The 23200-nt window shown below is 41.0% G+C and overlaps 1 protein-coding gene across 11 annotated transcripts in view; it reads left to right on the top strand.

The window, feature by feature from the left end:
* Nucleotides 1-23200, top strand: part of TENM4 (teneurin transmembrane protein 4) — a 4497462-nt gene that overhangs the window by 4255294 nt on the left and 218968 nt on the right. For all 11 annotated transcript variants that reach the window (XM_044071318.1, XM_044071319.1, XM_044071323.1 and 8 more), the window contains one exon: nucleotides 5444-5679. In XM_044071318.1, the coding sequence (XP_043927253.1) occupies nucleotides 5444-5679 (236 nt within the window). The remainder of the gene's footprint in view (nucleotides 1-5443; nucleotides 5680-23200) is intronic.

The following is a 23200-nucleotide window of genomic DNA, read 5'->3' as shown; positions in this document are numbered from 1 at the left end:
TGTGTTCTAACTTGATAGAGGGATGTGCCATCTTACTACTTCTGGCAGCCTTTTCACTTTAAAAACAAGCTCATCTGTCACAGCAAAGGTTCTGTCCAGCTTTCCAGTCAGATGGTTGATTTCTTTGTGAAGGCTCCTTGTGTCTGAAAGAATCATGGTTATTTATTCTTTCTGTTTTTTAATATTTCCTATAATCTCTAACATCCTTTGTGTGTATGCACTCCTCGAGACATCCTTTGAAAGGCCTTCATACTCACTTAGCAGTTGTTTGTAAAGACCATCTTTTCTCTTTGAATCCTCAGCTGCTTGCTTAATCTTTTCATGTAATTCTTTAATCTGAGACAATTGATGGGAGGACTTCAACTCCTGATCTTCCTTCAACTCCTTGAGCTTTCTGTATTCTTCAGCTGGGGTACTCAATGCTTTTCCCACTGAGTGGCTAGATTAACCACTTGCTGGGTACTGCTTTCAACAACAGCCTGTAACTTGGCCAAATTGTTTTCTGCATCTGGAAGTAAGTCAACTGTCCTCTTTTTCACTTTAATGGAGTCTTCTTTCTCAGTAGCAGTCAGCTCCTTCTGTTTTATCTCATCCTCTATCTGTGAAAGGTTTAAAGTTAAGCTCTTTAATTCTGCTTCTAATTGGTGGATCTTTAAAGTCAGCTGATCCAGCTGTTGCTGTAGTGATGTCACTTCTTCTTACTGTGCCTGGATATCCTGTTCGGAGTTCTTTGAAAAAGGAAGATTTTCTGCTGCAGTCTGCATTTGGCTCACAAGCCATTCATGTTCCCAGGAGAATGTGAAGCACTCTGTGTGAGTGAAACGTGATACCTTTGTCATGACTGCATCTAATGCTACACCATAAGACTTCAAGACGTCTAAAAGGTCAGAAGCAGAATTCAACATACTCTGGGACTCTAAATACTGCTGAGTGTAGTTACACAATTGGTCTTTAATTCTCTTTTGTAATCTCTGACACTTCCAAGATATGTAATCCTCAGGGGAAAGGCGGGATACAAGCCCTTCGTTATTCCACTCGGTCTCCCATTCTTGAATTGCACTCAAATCCATTATGTTTCTTTCTAATGTAGATGCTGGAAGAAAAGAATGCTGTGAAGGCTGCACAGTGACAGGTGGCAGGTAGTTATCATAACACTCTTTTAATTCTTTTCAGATTTTCGTCACAGAAGAAGTTGTATTACTGACTAAAGCGAGAGGCTGAGCATGAAACTGCATCATGTGACACATCCTCTGAGTGTGAAGTAGTAAAGATATTCTGCAGGATGGATGAACCCATGGTAAAGATAGCTGTTCTTTAATCTTGGCAGATATAGCCTTCTGAAGAGCAGCAGACTTCCCTGCAGGCTGATCTTCCATCTTAGTTGTGTAACTACACTCAGCAGTATGTAGAGTCCCAGAATATGTCGAATTCTGCTTCTGACCTTTTAGACGTCTAGAAGTCTTATGGTGTAGCAGAAGATGATGTCTTGACAAAAGGATGTTTCACTCACAAAGAACACTTCACATTCTCTCGGGAACATGAATGGCTTGTGAGACAGATGCAGAGTGCAGCAGAAAATCTTTCTTCTTCAAAGACTTTTCACTTTGTTTGCCAAATGGCAGGGTAGCAAAGTTCTGTGATGTCTGGTACCTATACTGATCCAAAGAGGTCACATAGGAAACAGCATGAGGATGCTTGTTAAAGAGCTCTACTCACGCAGGTGGTAGCTTTTAAAGGGCCTCTGACTTGTTTGGGTGTTGGAAGACAATAATCACTTTGCAGCAAGCTTTATACACAGTATTCTAAGGGCCTGGCTCTGCTGAGGGCGAAATCATCCTGGAATCTTGAGGCTTCTTCCCCCGGATGTGCTGCCAAATACTAGTGGAGGGATGAAATAGGGGTTTAAATTTAGTCCTTGCTGTTCCTCTTAAGCCTAAGTGACTTACTAGAGGAGAGGTCATCAAAGGGTCAGATGTAATGTGATCTTTTCCATGATAGAAACTACAGCCTCTGCATCCTCTGCCCCTTGTGCAAGCCTGAGCAGGAGAGAGCTCCAGGCCTCCTCGCTAACAAAAGGCATGAGCTCATACATAGATGAATGGATGAGTGTTTACTTGGTACACGCAGGATGTTGAGTGGTTGGGAGCCTATAGGTTCACAGGTAGGTACTAGGCTATTGGCCGTAGGGTCTATATAAGCCTAGCCAAAAATGTACCCTGGCTTTCGCCACCCAAGAAGATTATTTTCCTGTTCCCCTGTCGAGCAGAGCCACAGAAGTGATCCCTGGGGTGAATTTCCTATTTCCCATCCAATCATCAAGATTTTTCTTGAAGAGTACTAATAAGGAGCTCTGTTTGACATAGATAGGTAGTCTGTTCCAGAGTATGGGAAGTGTCTGGGACAGGAATCTATCCCTCCAGCATGTTCTGTTTATTGTGGTGACAAGGTTTAGGTCCCTAGAGCGTGTAGCTCAGAGGGATTGGGATTTCTTTAAGTGGAGCATGTCCAACAGCTCTGGGTTTGACATAGCTTTGTATGTTAGGCAGAGATCGCCTCTGAGTAGGCGATATGTGACGGAGTAAAGCTGGAGCTTTTTGAGACGGTCTGCGTAGGGCATCTGTTTGAGGCCAGTAATCTTCTTTGTGAGGTATTTCTGTGGCCTTTCCAGTTGTTGTAGATGTCTTATGAGGTACATACCAAAAGGGGCATTGTACTCTATAATGAGTCTAATGAGTGATGAGTAGAGGGGAACAATGACCTGTTTTTTTCTGGATGAGAAACCTCTTGTGATGAAGTGAACGTAGAAGGATTTCCTTACCACTGTGGCAATGTGATTATAAAGGAGAGACTACTGTCCACCTGGGTCCCAAGGTCTCTTATCACATTTTCGGCATTAAGTAGACTACCAGCTATGTGGTAGTTCATGGATACAGAGTTTTTACCAAAGGGGGTGACAATACACTTTTTGCCATTGAGCTTCAGGCCATGGATTTGACACCAGGCGTCTGTCTCAGTGAGGCCCTTTTGTAGTATGTCCACATTGTTAGGAGTTTCAATTATGGCTCCTAGTTTGCAGTCATCTACAAACTTTGTTAGCCAAAGACCTTCTGTGTTAGCCTGTACTTCAGAGAAGTAGATACCAAACAGGAGAGGACCCAGGACTGAACCCTGTGGTACTCCACTTGTCACTGGTCTGAAGTCGGATTTGGACTCTGCTACTTTCACAGTGTGGGTTCTGTCCATGAGCCAGTTGGCAACCCATCTTGTGACATAGGGATTTATACCTAGTTTAGTGAGCTTATCTATAATTCCAGAGTGGGGGGTGGTGTTGAAAGCCTTGGCGAGATCTAGATGAGCTGAGTGAACCACCTTACCCTCATCTATGGCTTTGGTGACTGCTTCACAGAAGTCAGTCAGGTTTAGGAGACATGATCTGCCTTTTACAAATCCGAACTGGGTAGGGTCCAGAGTTTGGAGATTACCAATGTCTTTGTTTATGAGTTCCATGATGATACGTTGTATGGCCTTGCAGACCAGGCTCATCAGACTAATGAGGGCGGTAGTTCCCGGGGTCCATCGTGGCTCCCCCTTTGTGGAGTGGGATAACCATCATGGTGTGCCATTCAGTGGGCACAAAGCCTGAGGTGAGGCTGTGATTGAACATGGTACTTGAGTAGAATACACAATCACATACAACTCAAAGGATGTGTGCGAGTGCCAGAGGCCTCTGATAGGTCTAGTAATGGCTTTGGTCCATATTCTCTAAGATTCTGCTCACACATCCACAGCTCCAGCTTCCACCAGTCAGTAAACATGTGTTTGATGTCTAGGCATTGAGCTTTGGACCCAAGTATGAGAAATCCTAAAGACCTATCTCATTCAGGACCAGCTAGCCTCTCTTTGAGTGGGGGGAGTCCTAGAAAGGGAGTCCTTAACTTTAAGTTCCTTTGATTGGTGATGGGATGACTCGAGGGATTGCTAAGATATCCAGCTGAAGAACTAGGAGGCTGGGTGACATGGCATACTGGGATACAAGCTTGACCCACAGTGGAAAACATGGGTGGGCTCCCTGTACTGCCACTGTTCTCTAATTGTCTAACAAAGAAAATGGCTAGAGTGGCTTGATATGTTGCTATCTAAATATGAGATCAGTACTTGTAGAGTGGAGTCCAGGGTGGCCATTTTAATAATGGTCTTAATTTCATTAGGGCTAGGCCTTAACTTTCATCAGTATATCTGCCTGTCTGACACTGCTGCAGCCTGTGTCTGGGGCTGCTTATTGGACCTTTCCTTTTGCCCTTATGGAAGGAACTTTCAGTCACGGTCCTGTTTTTTATAGCAATATAGACCAAAAGTTTCTCCTTTCAGCAAAAGCAGGTTACAGGAGTTGCTCTCTCACAGTTGTGGTAGTGCTTAGCATCATATTTCTCCTGGGACGGTTAATGCAGTGCTGGTGTCGGCTTGACCTGCTTTGTTATGTAATAGGCAGATGGACACTTTACTTGCTTGTAAGAATCCAAACTAAGCAAGTCATAACAAATGGTAAATGTAAATAAGAAACAGACTTGTGTATCTGGCACTTGACATCATGGAGTGTGTCAGAATGGGTATATGTGTGTCCCAGAGCATGGGATCTTCCTGAATTTTGCTTTGAGGTGATTGGTAACAAGGATAGCTATAATGGAAGACCCATCAGGGACAAGTCTTTATATTATATGGACTGGTTCACTTCCCTTTTAATAAATGAATAAGCAAAGAAATTTTAATATTAAAATAGCTACTGCATAGTAAGGTAACCAACATTTTATGTTCTGCCTCAAGTTAGCCCTGTGTAATTAGGCTGTTCCTTAAAGATGGTGTGTGTTCATCCATGAGGTACGTTCCCATTAAAGATTAATGAGATGAAGGGAGTTTGAAGTATAACTTTAGGTTTGCAAATCAGTGGTTGATTATCATATGCATGTGACTTACCACATAATTACTTAGCATGATGGTGTTGCGTATGGCTTCTCATCTTTTGTGCAGTCACACCACAACAGCCTTAGGATACGTTATATCTGTAGACACACAGTGGTTTAGGTCCTATGCTGAAGTGCTCCATTAGTCCACTGTTGTTATTTGGATTAGGTGTTATAAAAAGTAAGATGGCTGTATTACTGCTCACATAATTTCCACATAGAGAATATTTTTTACAACACTGTACATGCTGACTTCATACAGCTAACCTATTACATTGCTAGATGCCAATAACTTTGCCTTTTCCTAAGTCACTGTATAATGTGGATTTGTGAGATGCAGGCCTCCAGCTTGTTTGTGATTCATTTGTCATGTCTAGCACACCTTTCCTATTTTGTCTTTTCCTAGAAATAAATCTCTTTACTGTGAAGGACATTGGGAAAAGTAGTGTTACCACAGATAATGAGACTTGGGCATTCTTTTTCAGATCAGTTGAGAAACAGCTATCACATTGACGCAGATGGTTCTGTCAGACTTATATTAGCCAATGGCATGGAGGTGGCACTACAGACAGAACCTCATTTACTGGCTGGTACAGTTAATCCAACAGTGGGAAAAAGGAACGTGACACTGCCCATTGACAATGGTCTCAATTTGGTTGAGTGGCGTCAGAGGAAAGAACAAGCCCGTGGACATGTCACTTTGTTTGGACGAAGACTGAGGGTAACTCATGAGATCAGATTATTGATGATTCTATTAAAATGCAAAATGGGAATATGTCATTTCTTTCGCAATCTGTCACTGTTCTTTCCCTGTTAAAAATCATGCCTTCTCAAAAAAAGTATTCATTGTGAATTTATAGAGATGAAATGGGCATATCCATTTTCTAATTGTTAATTCATTTCTTCTAGCATTGAACTGTGTTTTGTTCCGTCATTTCTGTTAATGTTATTTCCAGAATTTCAACTCATTTTCGAATTTTACCCATTGTATTATATTGTCCACTACATCTCTTCTTTTTACTTATTTTGTTTGTTCATTGTTAACTTCTGAATGTTTCCCATACATTTTTAACATTTTCGTGGATTCTTATTATTTGATAAAATATAGCCACATTATCTGCATATGCTAATAATTTTATATTTTCCCTTTATCAGTCCTTCATATGTTTTATTAATTAATGAATCTTTGATAAGTAGGTATCGATGGAGTTTCATCTACCATTTGCTGCATTTGATCTTTGCACTGTCACTTTCTGACATTTTCCCCAATAGGTTTTATTTTATTGTTGCGTCATTTCTACTAATGAATGTTTCTTGGCAGTCATAACTGGTTGAATGTGACATTCGAATCTTCTCATTTACGAACCTTCGTGTCCACCATGTACGAATTTCATATTCTTTCTTCTGTTTCAAATATTGGTTATTACTGTTTTAAGCTCATACATTTTTATTTTACTCTTGATCTATGCATTTGGTGCTCATTGATTGCTGTTCTACTTGCTGTGTATGTATGCATTTATTTATTTATTTATTTAGCCAGCTGCCAGGGCAGAGCTCTAAAGGACTTAAGGAGAAAAAAAAAACAGAAAGTACACAGACTGACAAGTGTTGTTTCACTATTAGTTTTGGTTATCCACCTTCAGCTTTTACTTGATTTGAATAGTTTCTTATTTAATTACATATTTTTGACAAAGCAGTTAATATGTGCAGTGACCTTGAATTGCTTTCATGAATTCAAACTTAACATTTGGCTTCAAGTCTGTCCCTAGAACGTTCATGAAATACAGGTCATCTGACTCCCCCCAGTGTTCATCAAGTGCATATCCTTAGTAGCAGAATACCTCAGACTACAGGGACGCTGAATTTTTCACTATGTGCAAGACTGACTCCTCACTTCTGCAAGACAGGAACATCTTATCCTGGAGAGAATCTGCTCAAAATGCTGTCTTATCTCAGAGTGACAGTGAATTTTACAAAGTGTCATCTGCTCCCATTTTAGCTCCTAGCCTTTGTTTGATGTTCCTTCCATAACAAGACACGCCTGGATTTTTTACTTTATGACAGGCAGGCTATCCCTCAACCAAAGATATGTATGTCATCCTTTCTTTCCAAACAGCATTAACAAAATGCTGTGCCAAGTGCTAGGGTTAATGGCAGTGTCAGTCTTCATGGCAGATTTCACATGGTAGTCCTTAACTGGACTTTCCAGATTCAGTGAACTCAGCATTCCTGTTTTCCCCTCTGCCCTATTTAAAACTCCAGGACATCTCTCTCATTTTTGGCCTAGTGGACAGATCTGAAGACCTCCAGAGGCATGATACCTTCCAAATGCAGATGTCTCCTAGGACAGGGACTGTTGAAGCTTTTGCCTTAAGGTAGGGAGCAGCAGCGGCCTTAGGTCAACTGGTGCCCTAGGCAAAAGGGTGCCCCACCACCACTCTACCTGGTGCCCTCATCCTGGTCTAACTACATCAAATAAATACTAGAAAAGTGCCCCTGCTAGACTGGCGCCCTAAGCGGCCGCCTAGTTGGCCTATGCCTAAGGGTGGCTATGGTTGGGAGCTTTACATTGGGAGATGTCTCAAGCAACATCTCTCTTTTAGAAGATGGGCCTCCATATCAACATCCTGAGTTCTGTGTTTTCCTTATTCTGCCTTTAAGAGGGCAAGTGATGCACACATAGCACACGTGGACAAATGACCTTGTTTTTACTTTTCTCCCACTTAGTCTGATGATGAGATTCATTCAGAAAGTCAACGTACAGAAGGCAAAAGCTGTTTTTCTCATTCCTTTTTAGGCCAGGCAATCTTGATTCATTTTTCTTCAACCTTATCACCTCCAGATATCCCATTGACTCAGACATTATAAGATCCTGCACTTTCACTCTCTGGCATACTTCTCCTACAACTTAATGCTTTGAAACAGCCCATTTCACAATTCTGATCATAATTAAGTGTCAGAGGTTTTCAGACTGACTTCTGTCTGCTACTCTGGTCATTGATCATCTACTCAGAAGTCTTAAAGAAAGAAGTGGACTTGCCTCTTTCTCTGACTGATGAACAGTGGGGTTGGCTCTTTCTCCCCATTTCCACAAGTTCAATGTTAATTGTATATATGAGCCTGACCTTTGTTATTATTCAACTTTGAAGGTTTGCAAAGCTTTTTCTTAAGGGACCTACCAGCTTGGTTCCACATTGAGGGACCCATTTCCATAGCTGCGGTATTTACTTTATGCTTGACAAACTGATTCTTTGTGCCTGCATCTTCATCCAAATTAAAGTCTCATTTTGGAAGACATCTCACGTGATGTTACTTCTACAATGTCTAAGCTGTAGGCTCTTTCTGTTAGTTCTCCGTATCACATTTTCTGCAGCCATAAGGCGGCAGTTTGGACTAATCCATCCATTATCCCAGGGTTGTTAAAGATGTTACTTCTCTCATGCTCTTGCCAAAGTATTGTAACCATGATGAATACCTTGTCTGCTTACTGTGTTTTTGCTTTTCTCCAGTGTAGTATGTAATAATATACTGATGACTAATTTTTGTTCTTCAGCCATTTGTATTTTCTTGTTTGCTTTTTAATTAATGTGAATGTTTCAGTATGCTTAAAGAACAAATATTTATTCATATTTTTATTCAGCTTTGTCCCATCCTAGCCTTCTTCTTATGATGTCTTTCTTGTATTTGTCTCTCACTTTTATTTTGTTGCCTTGCTTTTTCCGGTTTCTTTTGGTTGTCACACTGCATGTCTGCTGTTGGTTTTCTCTCTTATTATGACTGCTGTTTAACTGTATCATTTGCTTATTATTTACTTTCTTATTTTTCATTCCACATTGTATATGTTGTGATGATTTTTCCAATTCACAGCTGGATCTCACTGAGCCTCTTTGCATTGTTTCTTTTATCATGTTTTTCTGATTTTGTATAGGAATTAGTAATCACCATTTCTGTATTATTTTCCCACCAAAATCCAGTCATTGTCTTATGTTTTTCTTTGTTTTACCTTTTTATTGTGTGATTTGGAAAACCAGCATAGAAATTACATAAACAGAAACACAGACTGCATTTGAATATGTTAATGCTTTCATTGCTCAGTAATTTCAGGAAATAAGTTACACTTCTTGAAATCTAAAGAATTCTGTGATAGGCTTGAGAACTATTCTGGAAAAAGGCTAACAAAAATAAAATGCTTTTGGAAGGCATGTCTCAGATCTTTTTACACAACACTGTAATATGATTTATATTTTATAACCAGCTGTCCATATTTCCTGATTTTTTCAATCTTTCTTTCTCCCGCATTCCTTCTTCCTGTGACAGTCTGTCCATGCTGTGAGAGTAGTCCTCTCATGCCCCCAACTCCTGACATCTGAAAGTCATTTGTAGATGCCCAGACTACTACAACTGCTTGTTTATTTACTCAGAATCAGAGTTTATCAGTGATGTAATCCGACTGAGGTCGCCACATTATGTCACCTTGTAAATATATATATATATTACCAACCCTGCAACCAGTTACTACAGCCCACAATGGAGGCATTGACTTTTCAGTCCCATCGTAGGGAAGAGACTTCTTTAGCTCTTCCACTTGGTGATGTGAGTAAATGCTGTCTTCCATCCATCATTGGTATACTGAGATTTTCATCTCGATTTTGGCATGGCATCTGGATCATATTTGTGCTTCATTGAAATGAAGAATATTTACGCTTCAGGATAACTGTAATATTTACCTTTCAGGCTAATTCTCAGAATGAGGACTTAAGGAAGGAGTAGACCTTACTGATACAGTTCCTGTAGGAGTTGATTTTTTCATTATCCACCTGTAGACTGCAGACTCTAGAATTCAACTTTGCACTTCTGAGAGTTGTGCATTAGTAGGGAAACAGCAGGAGGCTGAAAGGAGCTCATGTCCTTGTTAAAGCACTGTCTGTTATATATTGTAAAATTAAATACATTGAAACAAAATGATGTGGCAATGCTTAGTAACAGGAATAGTGCATGTCATGTCTTCCAATGCACCTGTATACATCGTCCTCCCCTTTGCTTAACAATATCTTTCAATGGAGACCAGCAGATAGGAAAGATGAAAAACTGGTGTCTGTTAACAGGATTCCTGAGAGCACTGTTGTATATATGTGCTAGTATAATTTACATAACTGGTAACCTCCCTCCCACTGAGTTCTGTATGGAGGGCTGAAGGGCTGAAGAAGTGATGTTTTAAGCTGATACTGAAAAACAGGAGACATGCAGCTTAACAGATAATAGGCAGCTTTTTTATAGAAGTGATGTGTGTTGAGGTTCAGTTCTGAACAAGCAAGTCTCACTTGTATTCCCATAAGTGCAGTAGTGTTTACTAGACTGCGTAACTCTAACACAGATCACCTAAGGTCAGTAGAGAATTGACTTTCAGTGCTAGTTTTCTCTTTCCACCTCCCAGTGACAAAATTAGTTCTCTTGTTCCTATACCACTAGAGTCCCACTGTGGAACAGTCAGGTCTTAATCCTTGCACTTTGCATTGGACAGTTGAACAATGAAAGCAGGAAGTGTGTGGCTTTATTTGATGCACTTATTAAAGTCCCTGTAAGACCTACAAAGCAGACTTAGTTTCTTTTATTACTGTTTACAGTGGGGCCCACATAGTGCAATACAATTACCATCCCTGTTTGCAAGTATTTTTTTCTTCAAGTAATTTTGACTAAATAGTAGCTCGGCCACTGAGATATACAGAAAGGTACATGTAGTCATACAGACTAAGAAATGAATCAAATAAAAACACCACTTTATGCATGTTTCAGCAAAGTAAATAAACAGAATAGTAAATCAACCTCTACAGTAGCAGCAGAGTTACATGCTTTGAATAAGTATTTATAAATGGCAGTTGCAGTTTACTTTTCTGCCACACATATCCAGACGGCTTACTCTTAGATGTTTTGGTAATTAAAACATATGATGGTGTTTTAGGTACAGATATTTTAGGCACAGATTTGGACTTTTTTCCCCCTCGTTATATACTCATATATTTAATTGTATATATATTTTTTTATCTATATAAACTGAATCAAGAACAATTTTCCTTGTATACTTTCCTAAATGCTAGTAAAAAAAAAAAATTATTTGTTTTTCTGCCATAATTATTGCTGCCAATCAATTTTATACTGACGTAATTATTTTGTATATCCACTTTTTTGATGGACTATGTAATTATTTTTTATATTTCTACTGTTCTTGTGGACTATTTGTATATATTTTTTCTTTGTAATGTCTCGGAGCTTTTCTCCTCGGGCCTCTACTGAAAATGGACATATATCCAGTTAGACTAGCCCGGTTAACAAATGTTAAAATAAAAAAATAAATAAATAAAATAAACTATAAGCCATCACTCTGCCATTAAGTCATTTTTGTTACCCCCAGCTATATTGTTACTGATATTCACAAAAAACTATGTGATGTACAAAATCTGAAATGCAAACAGCAAAGGCTTATATATAACGTGTTAATGACAGTGGTCTGATGAGAAATCCGTATTACATTGCAAAAGCTAAACACAGTTACTAGATTGTGGTACCTACAAGGATAATTTGTTTTGATTTGTTAACTGTTGTGTATATAAACTGCTTGAAGCAGATGCTTTTTGGTATGACCTGAGAAAGAGCATCCACAATACACACAAACAACATATGAAAAATAAGTTAGGGCAATAAGACATTAATCAAGGAGTGAGGCATTTCTAGAGCAAAACATTTGAGTTCTGCAGTGCATTAATCAGTAAGACTTAAACAGGGTAGGCAGAAGAAGTTGTTCAAAAGAGCAAGCAAAAAGTCATATATCATAATATGTCAAAGGAAGAGAGCTAAGAGCAAAGCAGTTAGAAGGTCAGAGGCAGCAGAGAAGCATAAGTACATATATAAATCTGGACCTGGGCAGGAAACAAAAGCCTTATGAGTGCTTTATTGTAAGACAGATGTGGTAGTATAAAGAATGGACAGACGAAAAAGTCTTTGTTTAAACAAAGATTGCTAATGGGAAACTGACATAATTTGAAAGAAAAGGCAAGAACTAAACACGCTATAGGTGCGTGGAAGATAATAGAAAAATTATGTGACATGACAGGTGTGGAAGGATTCACACAGTCAGATTATTAGTTTTCAGTTAAGAATTACTTAGAGTCTGCAAAGCTGAAATTAGAGTAATGAATGTCCAGGTAGCCAGATACAGGACAAGGTAAGGAATAGGTTGGCCTGTGCAACTTGCTGGATGAACAGAATGGGTCAAGAAAAAGCTGACTCTAAGGCCAGACAGACACTGTTAATGTCATGGAATGTAGATAAATTTAAATTAAAGAAGACAGAGAGACTTAGAGTCATGCCAAGCTATTTAATTATGTTGCTGCTCTTACACTCTGCCAGAGGTTGTAGGGATTGGTTATTTATCTTCACATAAATTATATTCAGCATAGTAAAAATGTATTGGAACCTTGATGAGAGCTAGCAGGAGATGAGTGGGTATAAGTTGTTTTTCTTTCGGCCTTTCCCGGTTAGGGGTCACAACAGCGGAACTCCAGTCCGCTGATGATTGGCAGTCGATTTTTATGGTGCCGAGGTGCCAGCCCGATGCCCAACCTTCAACGAACGCACGCCCATTCACGCATGTTTTTCGAACGCCACTCGATCGTGGAGAGGACATGCAGACTCCACACAGAAGGCGCTCCAGCCGAGAATCAAATGGGAGAACCTCTTGCTGTGAGGCGACAACGCTACCACTGCATCACCGCGGCTTCATGAGTGGGTATAAGACCATTCCTCTTTTGTTTACATTAAAACTAACTTATTTCTGGATATCTGTTTCACCTTCTTCCATCTTCCATCTTTCATCGCCTGACATATGAGTGGGTATAAGTCAGGTGGTGAAAGATGGGAGAAGGAGAAACAGATATCTAGAAATAAGTTAGCTTTAGTGTAAACAAAAGAGGAATGGTCTGATGCAAAAAAAAAAAAGTATCATCCTTGCATGTTGAGAGGAACCAACAGGGAACCCTAATTAAGCCTTGATGAGTAAGGGAAGGAAAAGTGGACATTTGTAGAATGATTTCCTAATGAAAAAAGTTGTTTGGGAACTGTGTTATATTTTATTCAATGAAACCATACTTGAGATAATAAAATTTATCAGGAAACAGCTTATGGCAATTTTCTTGCTTAATTGTAAGTTCTCAACACCAGACCTTGTACACACACACTCTATATTTTCCAGATGTTTTCATTTGGTTAGGAAACTGTATTACCTATTTTCATTTAAATCTTAAATCCTAGTAGACTAATTAAGAATTAGGATTTAAAGACCTCACTTAACATATAATAGTTACTTGTTTGTCTGAATTCCTTATACTTGTTAGAGTCAGACCATTATTAAATAAAGGTTCAGAATTAAGGGAAGCTTGCATTTGACACTGGTATATGAAATATATTTTATGCTAATTGGATATACTGAGTGATGACATGTTTGTATTGTTTGTAATGTTAGAATCTGAGCCAAAGAACCTCAAGTATCTTCTGCAGAGCATAACCTCAAGCCTAAAGTCTATCTTGATGTATATTTGCCACCACTGCTGCAGCTACAACTGTATTCTCACCAGTTTTTTTTTAGATACCTTGATCAGCTACCTCTGTACCCTGCAGCTTGGTGCAGTAACTCTCTTTGTATTATATCCAGTTGACTGTACTGAAACCCACAACTGAGCACTGCATACCTCTCAACTGTCCCTGATTTTGACTCAAATTTACCTCTGTCCCTCTTAATCCCTTTTAATACTGGTGCCTTTTGGACAAAAACTGGTGAATTATACTTAAAAAGTAATGGCAGTAATTAAGAGCTGAAGAATAATTTTATTTCAGGAAATGTATATTACTTCACACACTCTAATTCTTTTAATGCCTTTAGTTAATAGAACTAATATTTTAAAAGTGTCCCTGATTGTGTTGAGATTTCTCCCTGGTTCTGCTGAGATTTGTCCCTGATTGATTGAGAGCTATGCTGAGCAGTGGAACACTGAAAACAAAACCTTGACTTTGTATAGGGCTGAAGTTATAAACAGGTGGATTTAAGTCACTTTGGGTATTCATAGATATTGTGAACACAGTTACTGAATTGTATTCTGAGTACTGTGATTTTAAAACACCTCCTGCCATTACCATGATGTTCTTCATGTTTCACTGTTGCAGTCATTACATTTGGGTAATCTGCTTGCAGGTTGCCCTCAGTCAGCCTGATTAACAAAGTCTTGGGTCCTGCGTCGGTTGCTGTCCCTTCTTCCATGATGTGAGGTCGTCAAGGGTATAAAACATGCAGCTGATGCCATTACATCAGTCTTTCTTGCTGTGCGGTGCCCGAAGCAGAAGCAGTTTGAAAGTGCCGGTCGGCCGACTCCTGAAATTTTCGTTTTTGAGTTTCAGAACCGAATTCTTCAACTAAAAAGCTAAGTACCCCATTGGGGAAACTTTTTCTTGCTCCTTACCAATGTCAGTAAAAGTTAATAATTGCATTACTTGTGGAAAGCAAATACCTCATAAAGATTTTCATTCGTACTGTATTTCTTGCCTAGGCCCTGACCACAACGTACCTTGCTGTCGGTTTTGTGCTTTATTTAATCAGCACACTATCCATCGTCGGTATATTTTTGCCTCTAAATATTTCGGTTCTCGGTTTAATTATCCAGAAATGTCGTTGGTTAGCCATCCGACTACCAGGATTCTGAAAAACGCAAAGATAAAGACAGAGACAGGCCGCTGAGGTCCAAAACTGCCGACGACGCTTCTCCTAAGCCAGTCACCAGTTTGACGGTACTCAGTGAGGCGCTTTCGCAGCCCCTGATACCCACTATTTCTGATTCGCAGGCCTCTACTGAGACCCATTCAGAGTCCGGTATGCCGCGAGATACTTCAACTATGGAACCCTCAGATGTCTCTACCTTGGATGGGTCCAGAGCTACTGTGTAAGCACCGGCTTCTGAGGGTGTATTCAGGCCTACGGACTTGCATATTAAATCGACGCCTCCTTCATTACTAAGGGCTAAATCTCGATCCATGTCTAAAAAACCAACGCCCAGGCCACATGCTCAGGCCTCTATGCCTAAAAAAACAAATGATAAAAATGTCTGAAGATCTAATAACTCTAATCAGGGGTAGCCACCCCCCCCCCTTCTAAATGGCCTAGGGCTGAGCTTGACTATGAATCTTCTGATCAGAATTCTGTTTTTTCTGACTCTTCTGTTGACCTGGATTTGTCCTTGCCTACTTATGAGGATTTTGATGCAGAGGACTCTGTTCCTTCTGCTTCCCTTCTCTGAGGATTTTTCTTTTGGGGAAACCTTACATACTCTAAAGGAGCATTTTCACTGGGAAAGCCAGGAATTTTCTGATTCAAAAAAGAGGCTTAGGGATTTCCTTCTCCTACCTCAGCATAGGCCTTTGGCTATTCCACCTGTACTACACATTGTTGATGATGCTTTCTCAGAATCCAGTTTGGCCCCTAATTCCCTGCCTCCTGCTCACAGTAAACCTGACAGATACTACAGGGTTCCTGAGTCCCACAAGTTGCTTTTCAAAAATCCTATTGCAGATCCAGAGACTATTTCACAGGGGCTCAAGGGCATTAAGGCTTCTACTGCTAAAAATTCTACCCCTTCTGATAGAGACTCCAGGGCGCTGGATATATGGGGTAAAAAGGTTTACACTTCAGCAACCTTGGCCATTGGAGCTTTAAACTGCCAATTTCATATGTTAAAATATCAGCAACATGTTATTGGACTGCTTAAACAGAAAATGATGTTGATTCCTGACTGTGTGGAAAATAAAGACTTACAGGATTTAATGCATTCTGCGGAACAAGTTGGAAAACATACTTTGCAATGTGGTTTTGTTTCTTTAGAGGCCTCTTGCAGGGCTGCTGTTACTGGGTCTGTGCTTAGAAGGCATGCTTGGCTTAAGGAGCAATCTTTGCCTGATCATGTTAAAGCTAAATTGTTGGATGCTCCTTTAAATCAGGACCGCCTGTTTGGCAACAAGGCTGAAGATGTTCTTAAAAAGATGGAAGATAAAGCTAAATCTATGCAAATTGTTAAAGATTTTTTACGAGTTCATCCTCCTAGATTTAGTAGGCACTGGCCCTCTAAGAATTGTTCCTTTCCAGCCCCTTTCAGGTCTTTTCAAGCCAAACCCAGACACAGCAAAAACCCCAGGTTTCAGTCCCAAGGGACTGACAGAACTAAGCAGCGGGGGTCCTCCACTTCCAAGTCTGGGAATAACAAGACTCCCCCCTTCCTTTTAAAATTTCCAAGAACTTATCTTCTGACTGCCCCTTTGGGGGGAAAGATTGCTCTTCATGCAAAGAACTGGGAACTCATTACCCAGGACAAATGGGTTTTAAATATAGTGTCCCAGGGATACAGATTTCACTTCCACATGTTGCCAACACCAAGCGGGTGACCGGACCTACCCCCAAATCAGTGGGCAGTGGCTCAAAAACAAGTACTTTCTCTCTTAAGCATGGGAGCTATTCAACTGGTACCAGAAGAGGAAAAGGGACAAGATTTCTACTCGAGACTTTTCCTGGTACCCAGAAAAGACAAATCATGACGTCCTATCATGGACCTGTCTTCTCTAAACACATTTTTGGAGATTCCAAAATTCTAGATGCTGACTCTTCACCAATTACTTCCTATGCTAGGGAAAGACACCTGGTTGGCAACACTAGATTTAAAAGAAGCATACCTGCACATCCCAATCAGGGAATCTTGCAGAAGATACCTACGCTTCAAAGCAGGCTACACGCACTATCAGTTCTCTGCACTGCCCCATGGCTTATCTACTGCACCAAGGGTATTCACAAAGTGCCTACCTCCAGTTATTGCATTTTTTAGGCAAAGAAGTATTCAAATATACCCATACCTGGACGATTGTCTAATTCAGGCAGAAAGCCAGGACATACTTTTAAATCATCTGGCCTTTGTAAAAAGGGTTCTAACTTGTCTGGGGTACACCATAAACGAAACAAAATCACAACTGGTACCCAGTCAACAAATTGCATTCCTGGGAGCAAGCTTGAATACAACTTCCCAGACGGCTTACCTCACGCCAGAAAAGCAAATTCATTTGACAACCTACTTCAAACAAGTGGCCACAAAAACCCTGCTATCTGCATGACAAATACTGCAAGCCTTGGGGTTCATGGCCTCCTGCATTCTTCTAATTCCATATGCAAGACTGCATATGAGGAAACTACAGTGGTATCTAAAAAGCCTATGGAGTCAACATTCTCACAGCCTAGAAACAATGATTCCTATCATACCTTGCGTATGCTTAGAGTACCTTTGGTGGGCAGAGGCCTGCCACCAAAAAACCTTTCACACCACCCCCTGCCGTCCAAACCCTAACAACAGATGCATCAGACTATGCATGGGGGGCTCACCTGGCAGGGAAGTGCATTCAGGCAAATGGAACCCAAGTCACATGCACCTGCCTATCAATCAAAAAGAAATGTTAGCTGTACAGAATGCTCTGACAACCTTCAAGGACTACATTCTTCCAGGACAACTAATGGTAAAGACGGACAACACCACGGTTATGTGGTACATAAACAAGCAGGGGGGTACACATTTTTACCCCCTCTGCAGACTAGCCATGGCATTGTGGAACACAGCCTTGAGCTACCAAGTGCACCTACAAGCTCAATTCCTGCCAGAAAAATTAAGTACACTGGCTGACGGACTAAGCAGAAACCTCATGGACCCACACGAGTGGAAACTGGAACCAAGGATTTTCAGCATGTTGACAGGCGAATGCGGGAGCCCAGATACAGACCTGTTTGCCTCCCCCAGAACTACCAATTGGACAAATTTTGCACAAGGACTCCCCACAAACAAACCTGGAAAGTGGATGCTCTGTCCTTCAGCTGGAAAAATCAGTCTATGCCTTTCCCCCGCTGCCCCTGCTCTCCAAAGTACTACTAAAAGTCAAACAGGACAAACCAAGGATGATTTTGATTGCTCCAGCCTGGCCGCACCAACACTGGTACCCCCTCCTGCGCAGTGTGTCATGGTTATCTCTATGGCACCTGCCTCAGACTCCTTCCCTGCTGTCTCAGCAGGAGAACCAGATTCTGCACCCTCAGCTTCCAACACTGAACCTTGCAGCCGGGCTAATTACTTAAACTCTCCCTTACCATCCCTCAGCAAACCTGTGATGGATATCATCTTAGAGGCAAGGAGGCCTAGTACTAGAAAATCTTATGCTGAAAAATGGAAAAGATTTTGTGCCTGGAACCAATCTCAAGGGATGAGCACAGCAGTGCCCAATTTACCTCAGATTTTACAATACTTAACTGAGATGCTTCACAAGGGCCTGCCTTTTTCATGCAGTAAAATCCACGCCTCAGCCATTTCAGCTCATTACAACACAGAACCTCCCCTCTTCTCTCATCCACTGTTCAAGCAGTTCCTCAAAGGGGCCAAAGATTTGAGACCACCCAGGAGAGCTCCAACCCCAGCCTGGGACCTTAACTTTGTATTGGAGAAACTCACTCTACCTCTTTTCGAGCCAGCTGCTACTGCAGACTTAAAATTTATTTCTTGGAAAACAGCTTTCCTTTTAGCAATCACTTCAGCTAGAAGGGTATCTGAATTACAGGCTCTTATGGCAGTGGAGCCTTTCATCATCTTTCATGCGGACAGGGTGTCACTCAGAACCAATCAATCCTTCATGCCCAAGGTGGTATCCATTGTGGCTCTTAATCAGTCCATTCATTTGTCAACCTTCTTTCCTAATCCACAGAACAAAGGGGAATGGATAGTGCATTCCTTGGATGTCCACAGACAACTTAGATTCTACTTGGACAGGACTAAACCTCAAAGAAAATCTGAACAACTGCTGGTAGCATTTGCTGCAGGGGCAGAGGGGAAGGCTATTTCAAAACAAACCATTTCTAAATGGATAAGCCATTGCATTCACTTCTGCTATAAGCACCATGAAAAACCTATCCCGCAGGGGATCAGACATCACTGCACCAGGGCTGCATCTACTTCTAGAGCCTTTCTCAGAGGCATTCCTACCAGGGACATCCTAGAAGCTGCTACCTGGAGTTCTGTACATACTTTCACCAAGCATTATCATTTGCCAATTTTCTCTAAATTCAGAGCTGGCTTTGCCACTGCAGTCTTGCAGGGCCTTATAGCTGGCCCTAATGCTATTTAAACTCCTCCTCCCAACCATAGCTTTGGGAATCTACTCAAATGTAATAACTGCAACAGTGAAACACGAAGAACATAGTACAGTTGTGTACACTTACCATAAATGTAGATGTTCGAGTGTATTCACTGTTGCAGTCCTGGTTACGCTCCCTCCTGCCCCCTAACTTCTTTTGGCTATACCTCTACTTGCCTTTACTATGCTTAATAGCCATTTTATTGTATTTGCTTTTTTGTTGGAGGTATACCTTTGTGTTTTTATGTCTAATTGCTTCCCATTAGGGGGGCACCTGACATTTGGGGCAAGAAAAACTGATGTAATGGCATCGGCTGCATGTTTTATATCTCTGACGACCTGACGTTATGGAAGAAGGGACAGCAACCGATGCAGGACCCAAGACTTTGTTAATCAGGCTGACTGAGGGCAACCTGCAAGCAGATTACCCAAATGTAATGACTGCAACAGTGAATACTCTCGAACATCTACATTTATGGTAAGTGTGCACAACTGTACTTTTCACAAACATGAATCACAGTAATAAGTATTGCACAAAAAATGCCGTGTCTTTGACTTCCACACCAATACACAACTGTGCACTATGCCCACCAGTGCCACAGTAGGTATATTAATATATTTCACTGTATTCACTGAATTGCTGTGTGACATAACAGAACAACACAACATTGCAGCAAAGACCTACTGAGCTTATTCAATAGTTGTTCACTGCTGCACTATGCTTTACTGTCATGCCACACAGAAATTCATATAAAAACTTTCCCCTAGCAGGCATGATGGGAAAGCAGTGGAGATTAGCATATTGTGGATGTGGGTCAGTGAGAGGTCCCACTGCTGCTCATTTTTTTATGCTGAGCAGTACACCAACAGGGAAGGGGGATTATGCATTCAGATGTACTACATCAGCTGTGGATATATGCTAATGGTCCTATAAAATGTAGTTGGGGAACACAGTTGATATAGTGTGCATGAATTCCACTAGGTCACCATGTGCATTAATTTCACTAGATCACTGCGTGCATGAATTCCAGTGAAAACTTCTTGCTGTTTTGTCGGGGGGGGGGGGTAGCCTGTCTTCACCTCACCCTCATTACCCCTGCTTCTTAAATGCTTAACTCTTAGGCTACAAAACCTCGGGGAAATGTGATAGCACAAAATGTTAAATGGTTAGCCGTGCTATGCGTCATTTTGAAATCATTCTGATTTGGGCTTCTCATTTTGGTGTTCTTTGTTTGTTTTTTGGGGTTTCAGTATCATGAGTCAAACCTTTCTAAATCTGATCTGCTAAAACTAACTAGGTGCTGTTGTCTATTTATTGACTACAAGAGGACCTTTGTTATTCCTGTGCCTTCATCTGTGAACATTTACAGAATGTAATGCTCATTTTTGTCAATTCAGCAATTCTGTACTATGTTTCACTGTATTCAAATGGCAATGTGCTTTGCTAGAACAATGCTTAATTGACCCTATAAGTGGCTAGGGACAAAGATGAAAATGTGAACTGTGGATCACTGCTCTGACTTTAATATTTTTTAATATGTTTTTCCTATTTTGTGGAGGTTAGCCATCAGCTCCATTGTACCTTTTAGGCTCTTTGTTCCCACTAATAATGTGCTAATAAGATGGGCTGTCATTCAGACAGCTGTGGGTCCTTTTGTCCCATGTCTTACACATGGGCTACTCACAATCCTCTTCATTCCCTTAGTCTGGGAATGCCCAAGTTTAAGGGTGGGCCCTACCTGTTCCCAGGCCAGGGAACCACTTGGCAGTCTGGGCTATTATGCCCACATGTAGATAAGAGGAAGAGAGATTTTCTGTTAGAAACATGGAGATCTATTACCAACTTGTAATACAAGCACACTACTGCTTATGTGCCATCTTCCACCTACAGTGCTGTGTGCCCTTATGTTGCTGCTAGCCCCTGCTTCCATTAGATCAGTGTGGCAGTGGATCATCCCCCCCCCCCCTCGAGGAGGATGATCCATCAGTACATTCCTGCCCCACTTCTTTTGCTTGCTCTTTCAACACCTGGACAGCTATTTGAACCCAGGTGGTCTAAATCATAGTCAGGGCTTTATCCACATGTACCATGCCTACCTTATTTGGTAAACACACCCAGTTGCATTTTTGCGTTTGTTTTAAAACTGGTGGCTTTAGGGGCATACATACATATAATATACTGGCAGTAGGTAGTGGCAGAGCTGGAATCACTGACATCAGAACAGTTATACGTAACCTTATCCAGAATTAAGCTGAAATTCTATTTTAAATTAGATGTTTTAATTCAGTTATCAAGTGAATTCCATATCATGGAGTGATCTTAGGATCATAGGAATAGGATCATTGGAAGTTACTAGGCTAAAGGCCCTAGGGCCCTTACAAACCTAACCAAGTTCTAACCTTATTTCCATGATCAGCACCTAATGCCCATGTCCAAGAGGGACACAGGTGGAACCACCAGGGTGAATTTGTGGTTACCTATCCAATGTTCTAGATTGCATTTGAAAAGGGTCAATGAGGTGCTCTGTTTGACATGAAGTGGGAGTGTATTCCAAAGGTGTGGTAACCTCTGGGAGATGAATCTGTCCCTCCAGTAGGTTCTATTAATGTAACATACCAGGCTAATTTCTTTAGAGTGAGTAACCCGTGTATCATTTGACTTGAGGATATGCAGCATTTCAGGTAAAGCAGGGTCAGAGATTGCCTTATATGCAAGGCAGAGATCACTTCTGAGTAGTCTGTATGAAACAGAATAAAGTGAAACCTTTGTGGTTTCTCCAGTTGCTGCAGGTGCTTGGAAAGGTCCATACCAAAAGGGGAGTTGTACTCAATTATTGTCTGATGTGTGAAGAGTACGGGGAGGTTATAACAACTTTTTTTTTGGAGGCAATGCCCTTACTTATGAGATGAGCAATACAGAATGCTCTTCTTACCACTGGGGAGACATGCTGATCAAAGTTAAGATTGCTGTCAACCTGTGTGCCCAGGTCTCTCACCACTGAGTGCATACTTAGGGTATTACTATTGATGTGGTAGTTAGCAGGAACATCATTCTTACCAAAAGGGATTGATAATACATTGTTTTGCATTGAGTTTAATGCCATAACTTTGGCACCAATTATTTGTTCGTGTAAAACTCTCTTGTAGGATGTTGACATCATTTGGAGATCCTATGACTGCTCCGAGTTTGCAGTTATCAGCAAACATTGTCAGCCACAGACCTTTAGTTTTTGCTTGTACTTCGGAGAAATAGATTCCAAACAGTAGAGGTCCCAGGACTGATCCCTATGGCACACCACTGGTTACAGGTAAGCTGTTGGAGGTGGATTCCCCTATTTTGACTATATGTGTTCTATCAATGACCCAGTTAGTGACCCATCTTATAATATAAGAGTTGATACCTACCTGGGTGATTTCGTTAATGATGCCTGAGTCGGGGATAGTGTCAAAAGCCTTGACTAAGTCTAGATAGGTTGTATGCATAGATTTTCCCTGTTATATTCTCTTGTCTTGCACTGTCTTCATCATTAACAAGGGGATCTCTACCACAGACAGCATCCAAAGTCCTGGCCAACTTCTCAGAGCCAAGTATTTTGGCCTGATGCCACTTTCCCACAGATAAGAACAATGCCCTCTGTGTCTTGGTTTCCTTTTACGTAAGAGAAAATATGTCTTTTCTTCCAGAGGGTCTCAGACTCAACTGACTTGTAGAAGGAGGAACTGGATAAGCAAATTCACCTTCTCCTCTGAATGTTATGACACAGATGAAAATGACATTATGCCCTTTGGGTCACATCTTGAGGGCATTTCATTTGAGGATGCTTTATCAGTCATGAGAGAGCAATTCTAATAGCAGTCTAAAGAGGCTTTGCTTCCTAGAAGCGCTAATTGGATAGCCTGAGACTAGAGCCTCTTAAGATTGTAGTTTTTTCTCCAGGAAAGAAGTCCAGGCAGATGTATTTGAATCAGTGTCTTTGGGGCCAGAACCCCAAACC

This window comes from Protopterus annectens, chromosome 5.part0 (genome assembly GCF_019279795.1).
Source record: "Protopterus annectens isolate FY-2018-M chromosome 5.part0, PAN1.0, whole genome shotgun sequence".
Classification (NCBI taxonomy): Eukaryota; Metazoa; Chordata; order Ceratodontiformes; family Protopteridae; genus Protopterus; species Protopterus annectens.
The sequence above is the reverse complement of the archived record's forward strand: the minus strand, read 5'-3'. Positions and strand labels throughout refer to the sequence as shown.